This window comes from Trachurus trachurus (genome assembly GCF_905171665.1).
Source record: "Trachurus trachurus genome assembly, chromosome: 8".
NCBI lineage: Eukaryota > Metazoa > Chordata > Actinopteri > Carangiformes > Carangidae > Trachurus > Trachurus trachurus.
The window spans coordinates 27048157-27071375 of record NC_139905.1 but is presented as its reverse complement, the minus strand read 5'-3'; the positions used below and the strand labels follow the sequence as shown (position 1 = coordinate 27071375).

Below are 23219 nucleotides of genomic sequence, written 5' to 3'. Positions count from 1 at the left end.
GATACAGCGTTAACGCCTACATGTTCAAACTTGAGTCTCCAAAAAGCTTTTAAAGGGATAGTTCAACATATTGGCAAATTGGCCCATTGCCATAATTGCTATAGTTTTAGCAGTAGGTTCGTTACTTTAATTTTTCCGTGTAAACTAATTTTAGAACGGTGGCGCGCAGCCGCAAGCTGCTCAGAGCTACGGTATGAAGGCTAATGGAATTTCTTGGCAACGCGGTTTTACCTTCAGGACAACCTTTTTCAGCAAGCAGTCTCTGCATTTACCTCAAAAACGACTCTGTCTCGTAACGTTGTGTTATTATCTCATAGCATGGTGAATGTGCAAGTCACAACTTGTCCACCAGAGCGTTTTGGAGTTGTTCGATTGTGTATTTGATGAGTTTGATGAGGGAAACCAAGAAATCCCATTAGCCTTCATACCGTAGCTCTGAGCAGCTCGCGGCTGCGCTCCGCCGTTCTAAAAAAAAGCTTACACCGACAAATAAAGGTAACAAACCTACTGCTATGACTATAGCGATTATGGCAATGGGCCAATTTGCCAAAATGTTGAACTATCCCTTTAATGGTAGAATAATCTCCCTGATGCACTGAAGTGAAATAAATGGGAGCCTGTCCCGTCTGACAGAGTGATGGTGGTGAACACCCTGGACAGGTGTCGGTCCTTCACACTGGAGGAAGGTGGAGTGGAAAACCTTGAGAGAACCCACACAGGCACAGGAAGAAGATACAGAAAGGCCCCAGACGTCTGGCCCCTAAATAATGATGATAATGATATAGAAGAAGTCTGAGGGAGGGAGGTCCTGCTCTCACATGAGCACAGCAACGGTTGCACTTTCTCCGCAGGATGAGAAGAGCTCATCCCTGGTCACAGCTGAGAGCATCATGACACACTGCTCTGGTGTGGCGGCTGCTCAGCCACAGACTGGAAAGACCTATAAAGGGTGGTGAAGACTGACAGAGAAAATCATAGGGACTCCCCTTCCCTTCATCCAGGACATTGGGCATCAGGGACAACTAACATGCCCTGCATGGACTGTTCACTTTGCTGGCCTCTGGAAAGAGGTACCGTAGCCTTCCAACCAGAACAGCCAGGTTCATCCCCCATGCCATAAGATTGCTGAACTCAACCACCTTTTATGCAAACTGCACTTTATACCTTTTCCCCCTCTATTAATTCTATCTTTATTTGCACTAGTACATTCTTAACTTTAGTTTAGTTTAAGTTTATTTCGTACATGTTAAAAGAAAATACAAAAATAATACAGTAATGGACAGACATAACAAATAAAGACAACACATGAAAAAAAGAAAATAAAGATAATTTGTTTTTGTATTTTTTGTTTTTTTCATATCCGAAAAGGAGTGGGAAGAAGCAAAACTTATTTACTCCCACTCCCTATTCATAATCTTGTCATTATAATCTATACAATACATTAATTTATAAATGTATCTAGCTGAATTTATTCTGATATATCATCACTAATCTTTATCTCTCTAATATATAGGCATATACATATATAAAGACAGACAAACTGAAGGTAAAACCAACAGAGCAACAAATAAACTAAGTGGGTAAATACCCAGATGGCTCTTCTCATACAATCAGCCCTGTGTGTCATCTTGTGTGTGTGTTTTGTATGGCCTGTCACATGTGCTAAATTGTTAAAATCTGTCATTTTATGTGTGTTTCTATTTTTTGTCACACTATTTCATCAATAAATAAAAAAAGAGGAGGTTATTAGAGTTAAATGAGTTACTGTGTGATGCTGCTGGTGCCAAACCAAAGCAACACGTGGAGCCACTTTAATAGAATCAGAGATGAAATCTGGTTGAGGTGAATGACGTAACACCGTGAGCACAACTCTGTCCACGTGTGTGTGTGTGTGTGTGCATATTTTTGTTTCATTATAGTTAACTTGTTTTTTTGGCTTGTGTGTGTGTGTGTGTGTGTGTGTGTGTGTGTGTGTGTGTGTGTGTGTGTGTGTGTGTGTGTGTTCGTTCGTTCATCAGTCATGTGCACTGTCTACTCCCCGGACAGAAACAAAGTAAGCATGTTGATATCAAATAATTTTTTTTTAATGCTGAAAATGAATGTCACATAGTCACAAACACAAACAGCTTTGAGCCATTGAGATGCCATTCTGTGATTGTGCCATGAATGATTTGTCACAGAAAACAAGACAAATAACTGTGCCCATCACAAACCCATGACCAGTATTATCAAGTACACCATCAAAACCCTCCTCCGGGGGGGAGGGGGAGGCGGTTCAAACCCCCCCCCCAAAAAAAAAAAAAAAAAATCTCACTCTGCTTTACATTCAACACTGTGCTGTGCCAAAAGACAAATGACGTCCACTTTCGCAAACAGGAAATAGCCTTCTGCTTGTGCGGGGGCCTCACATGATCTCGCTCAGATTCACTAATTAGGGCCGGGCTGTGTGCTTACTGCATGCTGCTGTGGAGGGAAGCTGCAGGGAGCACCCAACCAAAAAACAAGAGAGGACATTGTCATCATGGGAATAGTAGTGGAGGACTTGATGTCCTAAAACCTTTTCTTATTCAAGGCACAATTCACTGGCCTGTAATAAAGTACAACTGGTCACAAGTACAAGTGTGTAATTGCGTATTTTCACTTGAGAAGATCCAAAGGCTTTGAAAAGGAAATTGTTGTCACTTCAAAGCTGTTTAGTTTTTTGGGATGGAGCGGGGAGCACTGTTTTTTTAATTTCCTCCCTACTGCTGATAATTTTGAGGCTGTGATTTAGCCGTGAATGTTAAATGTTTCATTTGGCCCAACTACTCAGAGCGCAGCGACTTGATGAGGCTTCAGTCCTCTCTTGGTTTGTCGGGGCAGAACACACACAGAAGGAATAAATATCTGCCCGCTGATGATAGCATGGCTTCGTGTTTCATGCTCTTAAGTGCTATAATTTTCAAACAGTTTTGCTGGAGCCATGTCAACCTGGACAGAACCCATTAAGAAATTCACCCACACTCTGCAATTTCACATTTTAAGTGCTTTGTTTTCAGTGTCATATTTCAGGGCTGTGAGCTCCAAGAGCTCAAATCTGAACTCTTATTCAAAAAAACACAGGGCTATTTGGGACATGTTCATCTTCCTGAGAGTTCTGCTGGGTCCATATTTAGCCAAACACTGCTGATTTATTTCATGCTTGAAACCGATCACTCCTCCTCCTCCTTTTACTTGGGCACAAAGCAGTGTGATGAGGTATGAAAAGTTGTATAAATGTATTTTTTGGTTTCTGTTTTGTAATCTTTTTTTTTAAATGTGTTTCTTAATGCTCTTCCTTTTTGTACGTTGAGGTTTGTCTTCCACCAAAAGCAAAATTCTTGTCACAACATTGAGATTAATATATGGCAGATTTACACATCGCAAAATGAGCCCTGATCTAAGGTCAGATTGGTTAACTTTAGAACAACCTAAAGAAATCTAGGATCAGAAGGTGGATATTGAGTTTTTTTTGTTGTTGTTGTTTTTTTTTATTGACCCAGATCAGGGGTAAGAGCAAATGTCCCGCTTAAAAAGTGATACAACCCAAGCAACTGTGGAGAGCAGGAATCAGCTTCGTTCACTTTCAGTTCAAGTCACTGGATGATGGAGCAGGAGAAGATCCTTTCATGCTTCTCTAATAAGAAATGTGCATTTGATTGGAATTATTATTCCATCAATACAATTACATTGTAAGTTTAAAGTACACAGATCTTTTTGTTTTGCCTCATTTACTTACTGGCATAATGGGAAAAAAGGTCATATAGGCTACCAATGTTACATTATGTAATATAATATTGAAGGGACATATTAGAGACACTATATGGAAAGTGTCTATGAGGTAAGAGGAAAACAAAAAATAATTTCATTACTCTTTCCCCACAATAGTAATTTTGTAAAATCAGAGAGAAATCCTTTTTAATTGATTCTTAATTGACTGAGATTAAATCTAATACTCTGTGAGTTACTTTAGTGGGACTTCAGCCCATTGGTCCATTATACATCACACAGGAAGCGTTGGGTGTAGGTACAATATGTTGCATATTCCTAAAACTGTGAATACGAGAGGCTGAGAAAAGCTTGAGCCAAATTTCTATGAAAAGGCTACAACACATTTCATTTTCACAGATGTGCCAAAAGCTAAATTGAATTCACTGAGAATGTGTCAGTTGCTCATTTACAGGACAATTACAAGTTGTCACGTTTGCACAAAAACTAGTTAGCGCTTAGCTGTGGATTTATGAGGAAGCAGGTAAAGTGTGCACGAAAAGAAAATTGTCCTTCACACCTAATACATCTAACACGTAGAGTGTGTAGAAATCTTGGTTGTTGAAATGCTAATTACTCAAATGAGGAAGCAAGAGACAACGTTCAGTTCCTGATTTGCTCCTTATTCAGTTACAGCTAATCTAATTCTGAACGTGGTGCCTCGATCCTCTGTCTGAAAAGGCCAACATCGATAGTTAGTGCATCTCTTTTGTTTACATGTCAGCTTGTAAGTGGTTGCGCTAATGGACGCTAGTAGCTAGAAGTAGCCATTAGCTAGATGTGGAGAAAAACTCCTAGGAGAAATTATAACCACTGCTTGGATGAATTAAAGACTGAAAGAAGTGTGTATGAGGGCATGTTTCCAGTGTCATGACCTAGCACCGCAGCAGTAATGAACAAAAAGGCATACACTGCGAAGCTAGCTCCAGTGACTATCATGTGACCAATGGGCTGATTCCCAAACGTTACTTTCACATTGTATTTTTTAGAATTTCGCACCAGAATAAGGCAGCCTGAATGCTATATCCAACATATTTGAGTACTGAAAAGCCTTTGAGGAACATTACATATTTTTCTTGAACTCTGACTTTAAACCTTTAAACTTTAAAGATTAAAGTCACAATTCTAACCAAAACCCAATATATTTTTGCACCATGTTAAAAAATCTAATTTTTCGACAGGCTGAACTGAAGGTGAACTGAAGCCTGACCCTTGGGTGACATTTGAGCACTAGCTACTACTGCACCAATGATGGTCTGAAAGTGCATATACAGCCATTTTCTCACAGTAAAGCATCAACACAGATAGACAGACATTCACTTACCAAGAAAATCAGATGCAAATTCATGACATCAAAGATTAATCATTAAAAAACCCCAGCTTTTTCTCTTTCCAAAACAAAGTCACTTCATGTCTTGCTTAACATCATTCAGGGCTTTTAGTCCTCACATCACAACGCTTGTATAACCATACTGTATTTTTTCTTTTTCTTTTTAAAAAAAAAAAAAAGGATTTTTCAGTAGCAGTCTGTGACATGACCCACCCTCAAACTCATCCACCCTAGAATAAGCAGATCAACGAACACTTGGTGCACAACGAAAGCAACATCAACAACATCGAAAACAATATGAGTGTGGGACTTCACACCGTGTCTTTAATCGTACAATTTCAGTATTTTACATTCCACATGTGGACATATTCCTGCAGGGATTGTCGTCTTTCTCCACCAAAGGGTGCTAGAATGAGCTGGGGTAGATTTCTGTGAGTGTATGTGTGGGTATAGGGAGGAGGGAGGTGCACGCTAAGAGGATAGTGTGAAATAAATAGAGAAGGTATCGGGGATGTAAGTTCAAAAGGAACAGGAGAGCAGGATGGGACGGAGTGGAGATGGAAGGACTGGGAGAGAGAGATGTGAGGAGGGAAAAAGATGTTTCCCTGGGTAAGTAAGAAAAGTTGTACAAATAGTTGGTTTGTGAAAAACAGGTTGCAAGAGAGTTAAACTGCTTTAGAGTGGCTGTTTTGAGTTTAGTGCCATGTTGCAGCGGCAGAGCTTAGCATCAAGTTCACATTTTAGTAGAGTGTAAACGTAACATAACCCTAACTGTAATCTAAGAGACAGAGAGAGACAGAGAGAGAAAACACATTTCTGTGGTCACTGTGCAGAAAAGATAAAAAGACTTTTCAGCAGTTGGGTGAAGAAGTGTGGAGCGTGACGGGGTAGTAACACAGAGCACGACTTTTTAAAGTGCCTCAACTGGTGCTGCTTTTGTCAAACAGTGCTAGAAAAAAAAATAATTGTTGACTCTGTGGCTTTTATTGGGAGGTATTTCAATTTGGCTTTTAGTATATCACCACCCATGGCTTACATGCAGACATAATGCATTATTTTATAATGAATCTAGATACACTGCCGGTCCAAGGTTTTATGACACCTCCAGTTTTCCAGTTGTTGCTGACAATTAGAGTTAGAGAGAGAAAACAGATGAAAACTAAATTATTTGCCTCAACACTGGTCTAGAAATTCCACTTCATCCCAAACCAGGTCCATGGGGTTTCAGTCTGGAGACCATGGTGGTCTTCATCCTCCACCTGGTTCTTCTAATGTTTAGCTGTAGGTTTCAAACCTCTGACCAACCATCTGTCTTCCTTTGTTACTTTCCCCACCAATCAATACACTGTCCAAGTCACAGTTTGTTTAACTGCTGCCTTTGACCAGATACATGGTTTTATACCAGGCATGGGCAGCAAACTATTCCACAAAGTTGCCGTGTGGCTGCTGGTTTTTGTTCCAACCAAGCAACAGCACACCAGACTTGACTAATTTAATCAACAGTCTTCAGACATCTGATTGGTCAAACTGTGTGCTCTTGATTGGTTGGAACAAAAAACCTGCAGCCACACGGCCCATGTCTCCTTTGTCATCAACAAAAGGGTTCATTATTTGCTTTTGCTGCAGTAAATCTGGATGCGAACCAGTTTCTTGAGGTTTCGGCTTTTACCTTTAAACCTTTTAAGGTCATTCACTGGACCTGAGCTGCTGACATTTTCAATGTAAACTGGACGAATGGGAGCGTTCTAAAACCTTTGACCTCTGGAGTCGGCAGCACCGTATCATGTCAGGAAATAAAAAAGAGTCTCGTACTGTAACGTCTCCTCCCGTGAGTGCACCGGACAGGCATGAAGTAGCCGTTAACCTTAGAAGAAGCACCTCATGCCGTTTGTTTTGTCATGTGTGCCTGGTTATAAGATGTCCAAATTCAAACTAGTCAATTAAAACCTACACTACTAACAGACCAGGCTGCTCTCACCTGTTGTCTGAACATACAGCGTTATGATAGCTAGTAGGTGAAACAGCTTTTCACTGACTGTTGGTCTGTCTGTCTGTCTGCGGTGCTGGTGCGACTGATCGTGACTGAAGGCAGTGTGCTCTGTGGTGCTGGTGTGCATTTGTTTTTTTTTCTTTATTATTTTTTTTAAAGGACAGGGGAAGTGATCATTTGGCTGAGAGCGAGAGAGAGAGAGAGATAGATAGATAGATAAATAGATAGAGGCTGTGCTGCCAGCTCAAATCTAAATCTCAGTTCATGTCAACTACGTGGACAAGACCTGAACTTGTCTTTGCACCAACAGATCTCTTGTTTTAAGGTACTTCTTGTGCTCTATGAAGTGATGCAGAGGTATGCGAGAGGTGGGTAAACTATCAAGGTTAATCGGTGATCACCACAAGGCAAACAAGCATCATAATACATTATGACGTCAGTTGAAAACAATTCATAAACATTACTCGACGGATATTAGTAGAGGTGGCTAAACTGAGTTCACGGACGCCCTCTGCTACATGACTGGTCGGACGCACTCACTCTCTGATTTGAGCTGGGAGCATTAATTCAGCCACTGATAATTTATGCCACAGAGATGTAACATTTCTATTTGTATACTGCAGGGGCCTCCAAACTTTTTTCCTCTGAGAGCTACTCATGTTTTGTAACATAAATTCTTTACATTAGTAAAACAAAACTGTGTTTCCCACTCTTCGTGGAAATAGTATGTTTTTAGCTTCTACCATACTGATAACTGAAATTATTACTTTCAGGTATTGTTCCTCCTCTATTAAATATGAAAGGAGGCTGAAAATCACAGGACATGTCTGTTCTGATGATACATGCACATACACACGCTTCAACCATAGGCAGGGAAAATCCTGGATCAAGTTTTTGAATGTATGTATGATTCATTAATCCTTTGGCGAGCTACTGGGAAAAGGGGCTGCAAGCTACTGGTAGCTCGTGAGCCACATGTTGGAGACCCCTGGTATACTGTATAGATAGAAATATATATATATACAACATGTATATCTGTGTATATCCCAACTGTAAAATGTGTATTTTCATTCCCGGCCTCTGTGAGGCACATGAACATGCCAGATTTACTGAGACAGTGCTTCCCTGTCTACCATCACCCGGTTGCAACATGGCTTTCATTCACAGTGATAGTGAGCAGAGTACGATACAAACACAGCAGAACCTGGAGACAGAGGGTGAGACACTGTACTGCTTGATCATCCTATTGCTGTGTGTGTGTGTGTGTGTTGCTGCTCTGTTTGTTTATATCCCTGTATAATCAGCTCTTATGGTTCTATTTAAATACCCTGCCACATCGATTAGGAACACTGAGAGTGGCGGCGCCCATAGGCGTATGTCACAGTCCTTATTGGTTTCAACAGGTATACGGGAGATGAGATAATGGACCGTGTGTTTTTAAAAATGTTTGTGTGTGTGTGTGTGTGACATATTCTAGAGAATATTATTAAGACTCCTAAAGACAGGGAGGAGCAGGAGAGATGTAGGGGAGGGGATAAAGGAAGGGTTCAGGTCTACTAAGGGATACAGACATTGTGGTTTTTAGTGCAACAGAAAAAAACCTGATAGTTATTTGTAGTGGATGGCAAGTTGGGATGTGGTTGGTGGAGTTTATTTCAGCAGTGGTTAATTCATAGAAAGTCTCTGGGATAGGACAGTTGCTCTGAAAGTCTTTTTAAATGGCTCGGTGTCCGTTTCCGCTGCGTCGGTCGGCGAGGGAAGGATCTGAAGATGAAGCGTGGAGCGAGAGAGGGTCTGTTTTTAATGTGGTGGTTCGCCACTGGCTTGGCCTGAGTCACATCGCTACCCCACCACAGTTGCTTGCTCGCTCTTTTTTTTTTATTCATTTTTTATTCTTCCTTCCTCTCGGCCAGGATGAAACCATATCCACAGGCAAATAACTGCTGACTCACTCGTTGTTTCTTTACCTCCCAGCCACCACCCACGTCAGTCCGTTGGCCTGAGCCAATCGGGCCAAAATGGCTTCAGCTGCAGTTCAGTCGGCACACTGCAATGTCACAAATTCACCCCCTGCCTTTTTTTTCGTCGTGTCACTTTCACGTTCCTTAATAAAAACAGACTCAAAAGCGACTGTTGGTCCCATGTGGTGTGTGATAAAAATGACAAAAAAACAGAAGGAAAAAAAAGGAGGGGTGAGGGAAAGAGAAAATTACAAAGTCTGCCATGTCAGCTGTCAAATGTAGATCCATGGTCCGTTTAAAAAGACCTGCTGTACACTGCCGGTGGAGCAGCACACACACAGTGGGTCCGATGTTGGCAACTCATCTGTGCACTACATGTACTCATGTGGACGGGTGACAAATTAAAAGGAAAACCAGCTGTAGTGTCTCGGAGCAGCTTTGGCGCTGCTTGGCAATTTATTATTCTACGCAAGGCTGGTGCAGAGAGCTGTAAGTCCAACACGTCAGCCCAGAACGTTGAGGTCTGATAACTTTTTCAGAGTCAGCTCTACTCGCTGCTCCTTACTGAAGCGTGACACAGTTGAAAGGTCTTTGTGACAGAAGCTCTGGCCCCAACAATGAACCCGCTTTTAAAGCAGATATCAGCTTCACGGCCGTTTCGGCTAATGCTGCGTTCAAGGCAGGCTTTTGAAACCGTAAGTTACAGATTCAAGTCACAACTACGACTTGGTAGCGTTCCAGGTAACCCGTAGCTCGTGTTTTTACCATCCTGTTGTCTGTGAAAGTTCCCTATAACGGCCACTCGTAACTTCCGACCCGTGAACTCGTACCAGATCGAACTGGTATGACTTCACAGGAAGGAAAAACACAAAGTACGAGTTTCTTTGAACGCACCATGAGTTAGCAGCCCCCGCCCTTGTCAGGCATCAATTGGTCCTCGTGCTACGTCACCACATTCACGCGCATCCCTTGGCTGCACACACAGCCCTTCATGCCGTTCTCTCTCCTCATTGGATAACACTTGTATCCCACAAGGAAAATTTTCTCCTCGGGTTACAGCAGAGCAGAGTGACGGAGAGACTCGTGTTTAGGCTGAAATACTTCATGTAAGTGATTGCTGACGGAAAATAGGACTATTTAGGACTTATATTAACAAAAACATTCCACTGATATCTGCTTTAAAGGAGACATATTCTGCCCCCTTTCCACAAATTTAAATAGTCCCCAGGTGTCTTAAAGACTTGTCTGTGACATGCTTTGGTCAAAATACCCGAAGCATCAAACATCACAGCTCTTTTCATCCTCTCAGAACAGCCCTGTTCAGAACGGCTGGTTTCAGTGCCTGTCCCTTTAAATGCAAATTAACCTCCACTTGCCCTGCCCCTTCTACCGGTCCCAGGTAGGGGTGGGATTATGCAAATTCGAGTCCTAGCTACATCATTGGAAGACAACTGAGGGAACAACTCATAAAACCACATGGATTTCAACTTGGGAACCTGGAAATTACAGATTTATTTGTCGATTCTCACATTTTGGTGGCTGGAAGGCAAGACAAACACCCAAATATATATTAAAGAGCCTTCAAAAAGTGATATTTCTATATGTCCCCTTCAATTCAGAGCACCTGTGCACATTTCTTATGCTTCGTCAATTGTGTTTTTTTGAGGTTTTCCCTTAAATTCGTCACCCGTCTCTTACATGTCTGTGTACGTGTGCATGCATGTTTTAGTGTTGCAGACCAGAGGAGGGGGGGGGGCAGCTGCACTGAGATGAGAGGTGAGGTAGAATCTGTCAGTTTCAGGCGGGACTTGAGACAAGGTACGGGTCTGACAGGGGGGAGGCCGGCCCTCCCACCACTACCATCTGCAAGCACTGGACCTATCACCAGACAGCAGGGAGGGGAGGGGGGCGGGGGAGGGGTGTGGTACGGTTAAAGGGGCGGGGCTCCGATGAAAAGATGCATAAGCGCACACTTGCGCGAGCACACGCACTCACTCACGCATACACACACACATGTGGAGGCAGGAAGTGTGGTGCAGCCCAGTGGTTATTCAAGAGGAAGGTGAGATGATGATGATGATGATGAGGTAATACATGAAAAAAACAACAACAACAACTGAATGGTGTGTGTCTGTAATGTGCATGTTTGTGTGTGAGGTACTGAAAACAAGAGGTATGTGTCAGAGAGGTATTCTAGCTATATAGATATATATATGAATATATATATACATACATTTTATAATAATTATATATCTTTTTAAGTATAGTGGGTGAAACTGCAAAATAAAACACTGGGAACACTTTGTATGTAGTCTGGAGACATAACTTGCTTTCCATGAGTTCAAATCTCAGGTATAATTTGTTCTGAGGTGTCTGTGAACAAACTGAATGGGAAAACAAACTTTAACTCTTAGTTAACACTGTTAAATCGTGATTTCTTCACTCTGAGTTTTTATTTAAGCTCTGTTTTGGTCTCCACCAACATCTGGAATGAGCTCTAGTGGCCTCTTTTACATTTAAGTTTGATTTTTTGTTAACATGAATATTTTGTTTTTGAATTAAATTGATTTAACTTGACTTTAGCTTGATTGGATAAATTGTCACATCCACCAAATTAAGCTCTTTTGTGTTCGTCGTAACACGCTCCAGACACGTAGCACAGCTGAGGCTAATGGGAATTAGTTCTGATGGTATTTCACTGTATTTTAAGATTAAAAGGCAACTAATCTGATGGTTGCTCCTCTACTTTCCTGCCAAGAGTTAGCTAATCGCTTAGCCTAGCTTAGCTTAGCACAAAGTCTGGAGGCAGTGAGAAACGCTCCAGTGTTTGTGCTAAGCTAAGCTAACTGCTGCTAACATTCATTGAATGTCGTTCATATTTTTTGGGAACAATAAGTTTACAAATGATGAATGTGAACACGTGCTACGTTCACATTGGCAATGCCGGTTTCGACAGTGTTACGTCTCCATGGACACAGCGATTTTATGAACAAAGTCAGAAGGAAGAAACCACCGATTTTATGCAAATTGTGCCCGTCTGCCATGAACTGAACTTTGAACAACTTCTCTTTTACTTTAAAAATATAATCTTTGATTATTATTGAACCAAACAGTGTTTTGATGCTGTAGCTTCACTCCCTGATCAGTTTGTTCACAGAAAGTTCACACACTCTTATAGCCTTTAATTTATTATTAACTCCTCATTGATTTACTGTACATACGAGACTTAATAATGCACGGCTCAACTGTCGTGTCACGCGGGCCAGTGTGTATAAATAATACATTAAAGACCTCATACAAAGTGTTCCCGTGGTAACCTCTAACATTAGCTGAGAGTTAAACAGGTAAGTGAGCGTGGGTTGTCATTAGACTCCCACCGCCCACACAATAAATGAGAAAATACATTTCACACGGTATGAGGTAAGAGTGTAGGGGTGTGTTTATGTGCACGTACTTTGTTTGTGTGTGTGTGTGTGTGTGTGTGTGTGTAGTTCAGACAGATAGAGATATAGAGGTCAGTACGTGAGGGAGGTAGGTTGACAAACACTCACAGGGCCTCGGCAGACTGAGGGGATGGGATGGAGGTCGCTCATCGTTGCAGTTAAAGAGATGTAAGTCGAGAGGGGGGGGGGGGGGGGGGGGGTTGAGGAAGGGGAGGGGGGCTGTGTGAGGAGCTAATGGTCAGGTCCCAGAGATTAAAACCAAACAAACAAACAAACGAACAAAGAAAAAAAACAACACTTTTCTCAGATGAAAGGTGGATGTGGATGGAGACGAGCGGTAACCGAGCTCCTCAGGTTGCGTTAGTGGCAGGACCAGAGTACAGCTGTTTGTCCATTCAGGTGAAAAAGGAGTCAATGTGATGAGATTTTGCGTTTGCATAAAGATATACTGTAAGTTCATGGCAGTATGTTTGCAATTTCAATCTGTGATTATCTGCGATTGTGTGTTTCTCTGTGAACGACAAAGAGCACAGCCAGATTGTCAGTGTGTTTCTCCCTGGTGATGTGGATGTGTGTGTGTGTGTGTGTGTGTTTGCTGGTGGCAGGTGGTGGGTCTCGTGGGTGTTTTGATAAAAAAAAAAGGATAAAAAAAAAACAACAACAAAGTTTTCGAGGGGCAAGTTCCCATACTCCCACTTGTCCTTCCCACACACCTCCTCTCTGCTGTCAAGGCCACCCCGTATGTCTCGCCCTTGTGTTGTCCAAGGGTTCTTTTTTTTCAGAGGGGTGCCATGAAAAACAAAAATCACACTTCCTGGTCCTCGAAGACCTCCAGGAAGAGAGGGGGAAACAGTTCGTTGGGACACTCCACCTTCATGTGGAGGAAGCGGCTGGCGTGGCACGCCCCGATCATGCGCAGGTCCGTCACCTTCATCAGCAGCTTGGGCCAGAAGTGAGGAATGTTGTGCTTGCGGTAGTTGATGTAGTGCTCGAACGCCAGCAGGTACGCCTCCTGGCACTGCTCGATTTTGTCCACGCTGGTCAACCCTGAGCGGTCTGGGTGATAGAGACACAATTACATTTGGTACACATGACCCTATATGTCAATGTCAATGTAGAACATAAAACAAAGAACCAAGTTCTGTATTAGATCCAGAGGCAGGTTTCCATTCCCCAGTTTTTTTAATTTTAAAGGGATAGTTCAACGTTTTGACAAATTTGCCCATTGCCATAATCCCTATAGTCATAGCAGCAGGTTCATTACCTTTAAATTGTCGGTGCAAGCTTTTTTTAGAACGGTGGAGCAGAGCCATGAGCTGCTCAGAGCTACGCTACGGAGGCTAATGGGATTTCTTTGTTTCTCTCATCAAACTCATCAAATACACAATTCAACAACTCCAAAACGCTCTGGTGGACAAGTTGTGACCTGCACATTCACCACGCTATGAGATATGAGACAGTTGTTTTCAAGGCAAATTAAATTCCCGTCAGGAGCAGTTTTTCAGCAAGCAGTCTCTGCATTAACCTCAAAAACAACTCTGCCTCGTAACGTTCCATTATTATCTCATAGCGTGGTGAATGTGCAGGTCACAACTTGTCCACCAGAGCGTTTTGGAGTTGTTGGATTGTGTATTTGATGAGTTTGATGAGAGAAACCAAGAAATCCCATGAGCCTCCATAGTGTAGCTCTGAGCAGCTCAGGGCTCTGCTCCGCCGTTCTAAAAATAGCTTGCATCGACAAATAAAGATAACGAACCTACTCCTAAAACTATAGGGATTATGGCAACTTTTCCAATTAAAAAAAGAAAAAAATCTAAAATATTCCTATTAATAAAGCCCCTTTTGTACGATCATATTCTCCTTATATACATAACTGTGTTGTACGCACTATTATGCTGATGGACTCTATTTTATTGTCCATTGATGTATATGTATTTGCTCGTGCTGATTTATCTATTGTGTTGTGTTATGATGTCACTGCAGGTGCGGGTTCTGATTGGCCCATGTGGTCCTTGCAGGGTATTTAAACTGCCTCCTCTTCTCACACCGTAACATAACCTGACGAAGGTGTAGTGACCGAAACGTTGTGCTTCTTTCATTAAAGTATAATGCAAATTAAGACAGTGTGCAGGAGCCGCCTTTGATTCATTCCCCAGTTAAAATATTTGAGCTAAATTTGTCTTTGAACTTTCAGGTTTTATGTGTGGATGAGATGGGAAAATGTTGGCGTATTTATAAGAGCAAAGCAACACAGACTCAGATGATAAATTAGTCACGATCCAGATGAATTTGACTTAAATGTCAGTAAACAAGGCTACCACCATCTGGAGCGCCCGTTCCAGCAGATAGACAGTGTCTCTCACAGAGACACTCTGTTGTGGTGGATGGAAAATGCTTTTATTTGGATTTTATTTTATAAAATGGTATAACCTGTACATGTGTTTACTTTAAGTTTAGTTAAAGTTTGTGCTGAATTTGGATGGAGACTTAGTCAGCATCCTTGACCACTTAGAAACAGATGACCTAGACACATCTTTTTGTAATTACCTTATATGAAGTGTCATACGTTTCAATAAATTAATAAATAAAGTCAGGTAAATAAACTTGACTTTATTCATTGTATTTCAGACTGGCCCTGGATTAGGAACATTCCTGATCCAGGTGCTGGATGTCTATTGAAGGTCTGCAGAGGACTTCAGAGAAACTTTAAATTTGTAATTCAAACAGATATTGTGATGAGTTAAATATAGTAATTATAAACAAAAAAAAATGCCATGACAAATTTCAACTCAATATCAAGAGTAAAATTAGAATTTGATGTAATGCTTTTATTTTTTCAGATGAATTAAAGCTCCTCCAGAGCAGCAGAAGAAATACTGATGTACATGTGAACAACAGTGGGAGTCGCCTTTAATGTGACTCCTTGTTCTTATGCAAATTCCCCATGTTTATATGGGAAGGTGAATAAAGTGGTGCAATAAAGCTTCCACTTGTATTATTCATGTATCAGTTGGATTTTTTCTTTTTTTTGACTGCTTTACTGTTAACAGTGTCTTTCATTCTTTAGATAGTGGGAAGACAGATTAAGTCCTCTGCTGTAAAGAAATAAATAATAATAAAAATAAGAATTCGGAAAACACTAAAATTAAATCTTCTGATTTTTCAAACACTAGAGAGACAGCATCATGGTTAGGAAAATGAAATCAGTTTCAATATGATGAGGACATGCACAGTATCTAGGTCTTATCTTATTCCTCACCTGAGCTCATGAGCAGCACGGCCTGCATCAGCGCCACCTCCGAGTCGTCCAGGTTAAACTGAGCCAGGCTCTTGCCCAGGTCAAAGATGGCGTCCGACACCACTCCCAGCCCTCCGTTCTTCAGCTGCTCACGTTTCACCGCCATCTCGCCGTTCAGCGTCAGCGTCTCGCTCTCTGGGTCGTAGCGCACGGCGGCACGCAGCGACATGATCTCCATGCAGCAGCCCTTCAGCAAGATGATCTGGTCCTCACAAGGCAGCTGGAGGAAAAACCATGGCAACACGTCAAGTCATGTGATGAGGTCTTCCAAAGAATTTCAAACAAAAAACTATAAAACTAAATTTAAAAAAATCTACTCTCAAAATGACTACTAGAAAGGTAAGGCAGATTATGGCTGGTAGTAGTACAGCACTGATAATAATTATACATAAACAATTGAACCAATGAAGCTATGAGTGGCAATATACTATGTCTATGTGTTGATAATACCTATTAAAGCTGCACTAATCAATATTCAATTAATTTAAAAGGCGTTGCCCATGGTTTTGAATCACCACCTGACTGAACAAGCAGGACTTATTTATTTATTTATGGTATAAATTATTATCTAACCTTGCTTTTTATTGAGTTTTTATATATTTGGCTTTTACTGAACCTTGAGCACTTTTTTTTAAAGAGCCTTGAGCACTTTTTAGCATGCTCTCTGGTGCGTTATGTTGTATGGTGTTGCATGTGTCCTGAGGTCTGTGTGTATGTTTGTTTGGACAAACAACTCACCGCAAAGCAAATCTGCCTACGGGCATTAATACAGTAACCTGGACCTGAACCTGACTCTGCAGTTCCCCTCAGCAGTACTGCTGTATAGGGGAGAAAGGTGATGGTAATTCTAGGGGCCCAGCGCCCAGTAGGGCCCACAAAAAACCCCAGTAGTCTAATCTTTGTATGACTGAATTATTCTGCATAAGACCCTGACTAATAGTAATGCTGCATTAGCATCAAAACAAAGTAAATAAAAAATGATAATACGTAGTCTAAGAAAAAAAGTGGAAAAGTCAGGGGACAGGGGCCCACTTCAGTATTCTTTCAGGGGGCCCAGAATTCCTAGCGACGGCCCTGCCCCTCAGCTCAGCGTTTAAGCATCTTTCAGCTCGTTGTTTTGGGTTTTTTCAGCCCAAAACCTCTCTCTCTCTCTTACTGTCGGCACATTTCAATGAAAAAACTCTGATGAACATAATGTGGACACGATCATCACTCTGAGTGAACACTAATACTGCTCTGCTAACGCTAATTAATGCGTTAATAAGATAAGAAGACTTTATTAAACAAATTAGAAACACAATGGAATTTGCCTTTGGCACCTTGGCAGTCAGCAGACAACAACAACTGGATGCAACCAGCACTAAAACAAATAGATAAACAAATACAACAACACAATATCACACATAGAAACAACAGCAACAGTTTCATTGGCTCAGATATCATTGGATGTCTGCTGCAGAAGGCACAAATGACTTCCTGTACTCTGTAAGTGGCGGTTTAATTTTCCACTTAGCTGTAACAACTCCATAAGTGGAAGCTATCCTGTGTTGCACTGACAGCTTGTTGTGCTACGCCTCAGTTGACCAAGATAATGACAATAATGAAATCAGTGGAATTGGATTTATACTGTAGTAATGATTTCTCAAATACTGCAGATACTGATTGACAGGGCAGGAGAGTTAGTTTAATTATCTTTGTAATATGTAAACATAGTTATTAGCCACTAACAAATGGAAACACTGATAAGGAGCTAAAATGAAAGAGCTGATAAAGAAAAAGCTCAGCTCATCCTCAACCCACAAAATGTGTTGTCCTTGAAGGTGAAGTGTTGTCAAGTGTGACCTGCAGCACCCTATGTAACCACAAAGCTCCCACAATAAAAGATGGCAGTGCTCCATCAGCGGGAACACACGTGAGGACACACACACATTCGCTCGCGGATCCTTTTGCGTAGACGGCAGAGCAATATCAGTGAGTGGTGACTCATCACATCAACCGGTGAGAGTGAGGGTGAAAACTGACGGGGGGAGGGGGTTGATGGTTATTCGGTGTAATAACAGCCACAGAGTAGAAGCTCACACTGATAAATGTCAAACAGAAGCTGTGCCCGCTTTTCTTTCCCACCCAGATCACTGTCATTTATCTCAGTGTTTGATATGATTCCTTAATAAAATACCTAAAATAATAAAATACCGGTAACCAAATGAAACTTCTGGCCCAAGACATACTTGGATCATCAGCCCAGGTCTGACCCATAGGCCAGGACTCGACTGTGCGAGTGGATAATTTCCAGTGCAAATATAAAATCGCATGCAGTCACATCAGTGAGACTCCGACAGAAACTGTAGTTACATGCACAGTTTTGCGTGCTGTTTAACGTGAGCAGTATTTTTTCTAGTTCTTTTTTTGTTTATTTGTTTTGGCAACCGATTCTGAATCTACTCTCTACCAATTCAAGTACAGCATTGTCGCTACGTACAGAGCTTCTCTCATCTAACCAATGCAGTCCTTCCACCAAAATTGCTGAATTTTCATTGTGCTACTAAAACATGTTGTGTGCTACTAAATTTTTCAGTATGGTAGCACGGTGCTACTTAGCGTCAAGCGCTGCCCTAGGCCTCCTCATCTGTGTGAACATCAGCGCTGGTTCTCATGTGGATGTAGAACCTGACAGTCATTCTGTATCTGGGCCGTTGAACTAGGTGTGTACCAGGCCAGGAGAAAACAACCAAGCGTCTCAAGTCTGGACTGGGTTTATTTTACCTTTTCCCTAGCCCCTAACCCTAACCTTAAAGGTATAATGTGTAGGAATTCCCCCCATCTAGCGGTGCGGTTGCATATCTGAACGTATTCTTGATGTTGCATTCACGTGAAATCGGGCAGACGTCAGACAGACAACAGACGCTGCATGTAACAGGATGTACAAGTACAAGTACACACACACACACACACACACACACACACACACACACACACACACACACACACACACACACACACACACACACACACACACACACACACACACACACACACACACACACACACACACTCCACCCACTGAACCTACCTCTGAGAACATGGGCAATTTCTTGGCAAAGTCGACGACCCGTGTTATGGCGGGGGTCATGATCTTGGTGAACTCGCTGAAGGCCTCGAGGTCCACCTTGTCTCCGTCGGAGGTGGGGACCATGGGACCCTGGCCGATATCGTCGGGCTGGAAACAAGAAATCAGACTGGTGACGAAAAAACCCATTCCTTCTTTATGTGTCAAAAGAAAAACGCTAATACGTGAGGTTGACGAGTGAAGACAGATTTCTACCTGCTTTTACATTTTACAGGTTTTCCAGAAACAGCTGCTTCACTTAACTGACAGAGAGCTGAGAGAAACCTGCCACAGCTGATGTTGCTGTGTTGACTAAGTGGAACAAAAACTGAAATTCTGAAGACACTAATCTTTAAGAGGTTTACACACTTGTAAAGAGCACAAAATATAGACTCAGGCCATGTGGAGCCTCATGTGTCTAGAGTCTGGAACCGATTGAAATGCCACTAGTCTATAAAAGACAGTCCACACAGGACCAGAATATAATACAGAGTCAAATTCTTGCTTGTCTCGTAAGACTTGGAGGGACATGTAAAGACAGAATGCAGATGAATAAAATAAATACAGAAGGTGAATATCAAAGTTAACGCAGGTGTATAACACTCTAAATAACAGGCTAAATAAGTCTGCAGTGCATTTTTAGCACGGCTTAATCTGCTTAGTCAAAAAGACCTGAACACAGTGGACAATAGTCTTAGGAGGTCAGAGTGTGATCACACACACATACACACACACAAGTAGTGGATCACAAATTGAAAGGCATTTAGCAGCCTCTCCCAATCAGAGCAACGGGGCTGAGGTAAGAGGTTATCTAATTATCTGTGAGAGCGCTGCCAACAGCGCACAGGTTTCCATTCATAGCCGCACAGCTGATCTCTATCCTGCTCCAATACAACAGGAAGCTGAGAGCCACAACCAACAGGAAACAGCTCCAGGCGACGCATTGACGGAGAGACTTTATTAATCACTAGAGGGAAGCTTCACCGACAGAACATCAGACACCACCAGTCCAAAAACAGCTGTGAAATCTATAAAATGACACCATGGCGGACCAGACTTTACACAACTGATCTGGCTGCAGCCATGCTGGAATACTGTAAATGAGTCGACAAGACAGACGGATAATTACTCAGTATATCCCCTGAGAGAGTTTCCCTTGTCCCTCAGCTCATTAATGAGTTGTTCTTTTGAGTAGCACCTCCTCCTACCCGGCTACAGCTACAGCTACAGCTACCGCCGCCACATTGCTGATTACTACGACAGTCACAGATGGATTCGTTTTGAAAGCCAAGAAAAACCCACGTGACTTCATGTTTTTATGTGAAAACGCTGGGAGTTCCACTGCAACGGAGAGACTCTGTGGTTTAGTGACTCCTGGTTTTGTTTGTCGTTTAAAAGTCACTGCTGATGCTGCTGACCTTCGCTGGCAATTTGTAGGGAATTAAAAAAAAAAAGGTTCCATGGGAATCTGCACTGATTTATCCATAAAAGTCCCTTTAAATGTTAATATGAAGAGGCTGCAGTGTCTGAACTGGCGGAACAAGATGCATCTTGTCTGCTGGACCTCCTCAGGAGACGCCGCAGGGCACAGTTCTTCTTCTGATGTTGTTTTGGTTTACACCAAAGTCAAGATGTGTTGTGGTTATGTGGTATGATTACTATATTTTGCCAGGTCTGGGAACAGCCTGGGGCTTTGGCTGGAATCAGCCAGGCCTAGAGGGGATATTATACGTTTTCTTTTACAGTTGAACGGGCCAGATTGATACTGATATCTGTTGTTGCAGTTTAGGTGAGATCGCTATTTATTCAGGGTTCACACACATTTGAAATGTCTAAATTCCATACCTTTTCCAGACCCTAATTTCCAAACTTCTTGGTAAAAAAAAAAAATCTAATAATTTGTGACATTTGAGTAATTAGATGTGTATCATGTAAATACATTTTGCAATTAATCGTTTGTTTTCATTATTCTGAATCTGTATGCTATTATGTCACCAAATAATTTCCAGGAGATTGCAGCTAGGTAGATACAAAACAATTAACCCAAATAACTTAAGATAAGACCAAACAGAGATATAGTAGGTATTAAGATAAATATACAGCATTTCCATTCTATATTTTGCTTTTCCCATACTTTTTCAGACCTGGAAATGCATTAAATCAAATTGCATACTTCCCATACCTGTGTAGGAACCCTGTTTATTGGCGTTATAGGAAAGATTACTATTTATATTTATTGTTAATGAATAGATGACAGTCATATTTAATACATTGTTGTTATACAGGTTAGGTTTCTATTCATATCCACTGGTTTTGAATGTATTGTAATATATCTGTGGCTCTAATGTGTGGTTTTATAATGTATAGTCAAGTTCTTGTGCCTGCCCAGGGAATACAGATGCAAATGAGCTGTCAGCTTACCCTGGTGCAGTTGACAGTTATATGTGATATCCCTGACAAATAAACATTAAACTAAACTAAACTAAACCAAACTAAACATTGCACTTGTATACTGTATATTGTTTGAAAAAAAAAATCCAGTAGCAAAAGCGCAGGGCCATTCACATCACAGTGTTTGTGATTATAACTGAATATGTTGAAATGTAGTGCACTAATGAATTAATTCATAGTTATTATAAGTGCTATATAACCTTCCAGATGTTGAAGTATCATCTTGTTGCTCTTATTGCTGTGTCACATACACCCATATATGGAGGTCTTGCACTTTGGTGTTTGTTCACTGTAGAGCTTTTTTTTTCAAGAGACCTTCAAAAACCTGTATTTGACTGTAAAGCTGTCTTTGCCTTCATGTGTTGGTTGCCTGGAAACTGCCATCTGACCTTTGTCTCAAGGAAACCATCGGCGGCGTAGACACGTGTGTCTGCATGTGGCGCTGGTCACATGGGACAATACCTCCGAGTGAGTCGCTGATGAAAAGGAATCGCTGTCAAGACTGTTCCTTTTGAAAATGAAAAGAAGTCGCTCTCTTTCATGCCTTGATATTTGAAGTGGAAACAACTTTCAACACACTGGACATTTTGGAATAACGAGCTACATAAAAGAGCTGCAATCAATTAAAGAAAATCTCACTGACAGATTCAAGGAGTGTGATTAAGACTCAAGATGCCGGCTAATGAAAATGTGACATAATTAATCACTTCTCATGAATTAGTTAAAGGTCAGACCATGTGTATGAGTTTCCCATGCCAGTTTGCTTCCTATTATGTCAGTGTAGGTATGCAGATGTTACAGCAACTGGAACTGGCTATACAACAAGACAGCTGGAGACTGTACAAAATGAGGATATACTGGCAAAAATGTTACCTCAGTTGTAAAAAATGTCTTGGGATATGAAATCCCAAATACTTGTCCAGTGATATATCTTGGGAATATTGAGACGGTTGTAATGAAAGAAGATCTGTACTTGACTAAAGTATTACTCGCAGCAAATAAGAAAGCGGTCACAAGAAACTGAACATTCCAAAACAGAAACAGTGGTTGGAAATTGTCCAGGAAATCCTTGTTATGGAAAAACTGACATGCCTGTTGAGACTCAAAGAGAACGGATTTGAAAAAAACTGGGAAAAATTGAACATTTATATGAGACATGATACCAACTGAACAAATACTAAAGGGAACAGTGGACTGAATAGTATAGAACATCTACATATTGTTAGTGTTGCTGTAACTTGTACCTTGTTTGCTGTATTGTTTTGCCGATATGCATGTGAAAACTCAATAAAAATGTAAGTTATAAAAAAAAAATACAGCAACTGGAGACATTGGCTTGATTTTTTTCTTCTTTTTTTTTGCAGCAGCAAGGCTTTAAATCTATGACTGTTCTAATTAAGTCTATATTTGTTTACACTGCGTCAAAGTGACAGCATTAAAAACACATCAGGTTGGCTATTGGCATGACTGTCTGCAAGTTATCTACAGTATTTGTCTTCAGAAACATCTTTTTTATGTGACGTCTATAAAGATATCTGGAGATAATGATATTCTTGATTCTAAAAACACATGGATGGTGTCTGTGTGTTTCAATCTGCGATGACTTGTGAAAAGGAGGATGATTTTTGACACTCACAGCTACAAATATATACGGGTGTGAGGGTGATGAGTGTTATAAACTGTGTTGTATCAGCTCTGTGCTGCCGGTGAGACAGAGGGACAAACCAGCTGCCAGACCTCAATAAGTTACTCTTTTACTGTTTTGAGGTGTTTATGTCAGATCTCAGCTTCTGATCTTTCTGCTCCTGCTATTTAGTTAATTTGAACAACTCTGATGAAATGTTCAAGTCGAGT

General features: G+C 41.3%; 1 protein-coding gene across 3 annotated transcripts in view; it reads right to left on the bottom strand.

Moving 5' to 3' along the window:
- Positions 1-12777: 12777 nt before the first annotated feature.
- The window catches only part of LOC310990179 (thyroid hormone receptor alpha), a 44112-nt gene continuing 33670 nt past the window's right edge, over positions 12778-23219 (bottom strand). For all 3 annotated transcript variants that reach the window (XM_083977452.1, XM_083977451.1, XM_083977453.1), the window contains exons 6-8: positions 18879-19025; positions 15770-16028; positions 12778-13566 (exon numbers count right to left, since the gene is read on the bottom strand). In XM_083977452.1, the coding sequence (XP_083833578.1) occupies positions 13316-13566; positions 15770-16028; positions 18879-19025 (657 nt within the window). In that variant the 3' untranslated portion in view covers positions 12778-13315. The remainder of the gene's footprint in view (positions 13567-15769; positions 16029-18878; positions 19026-23219) is intronic.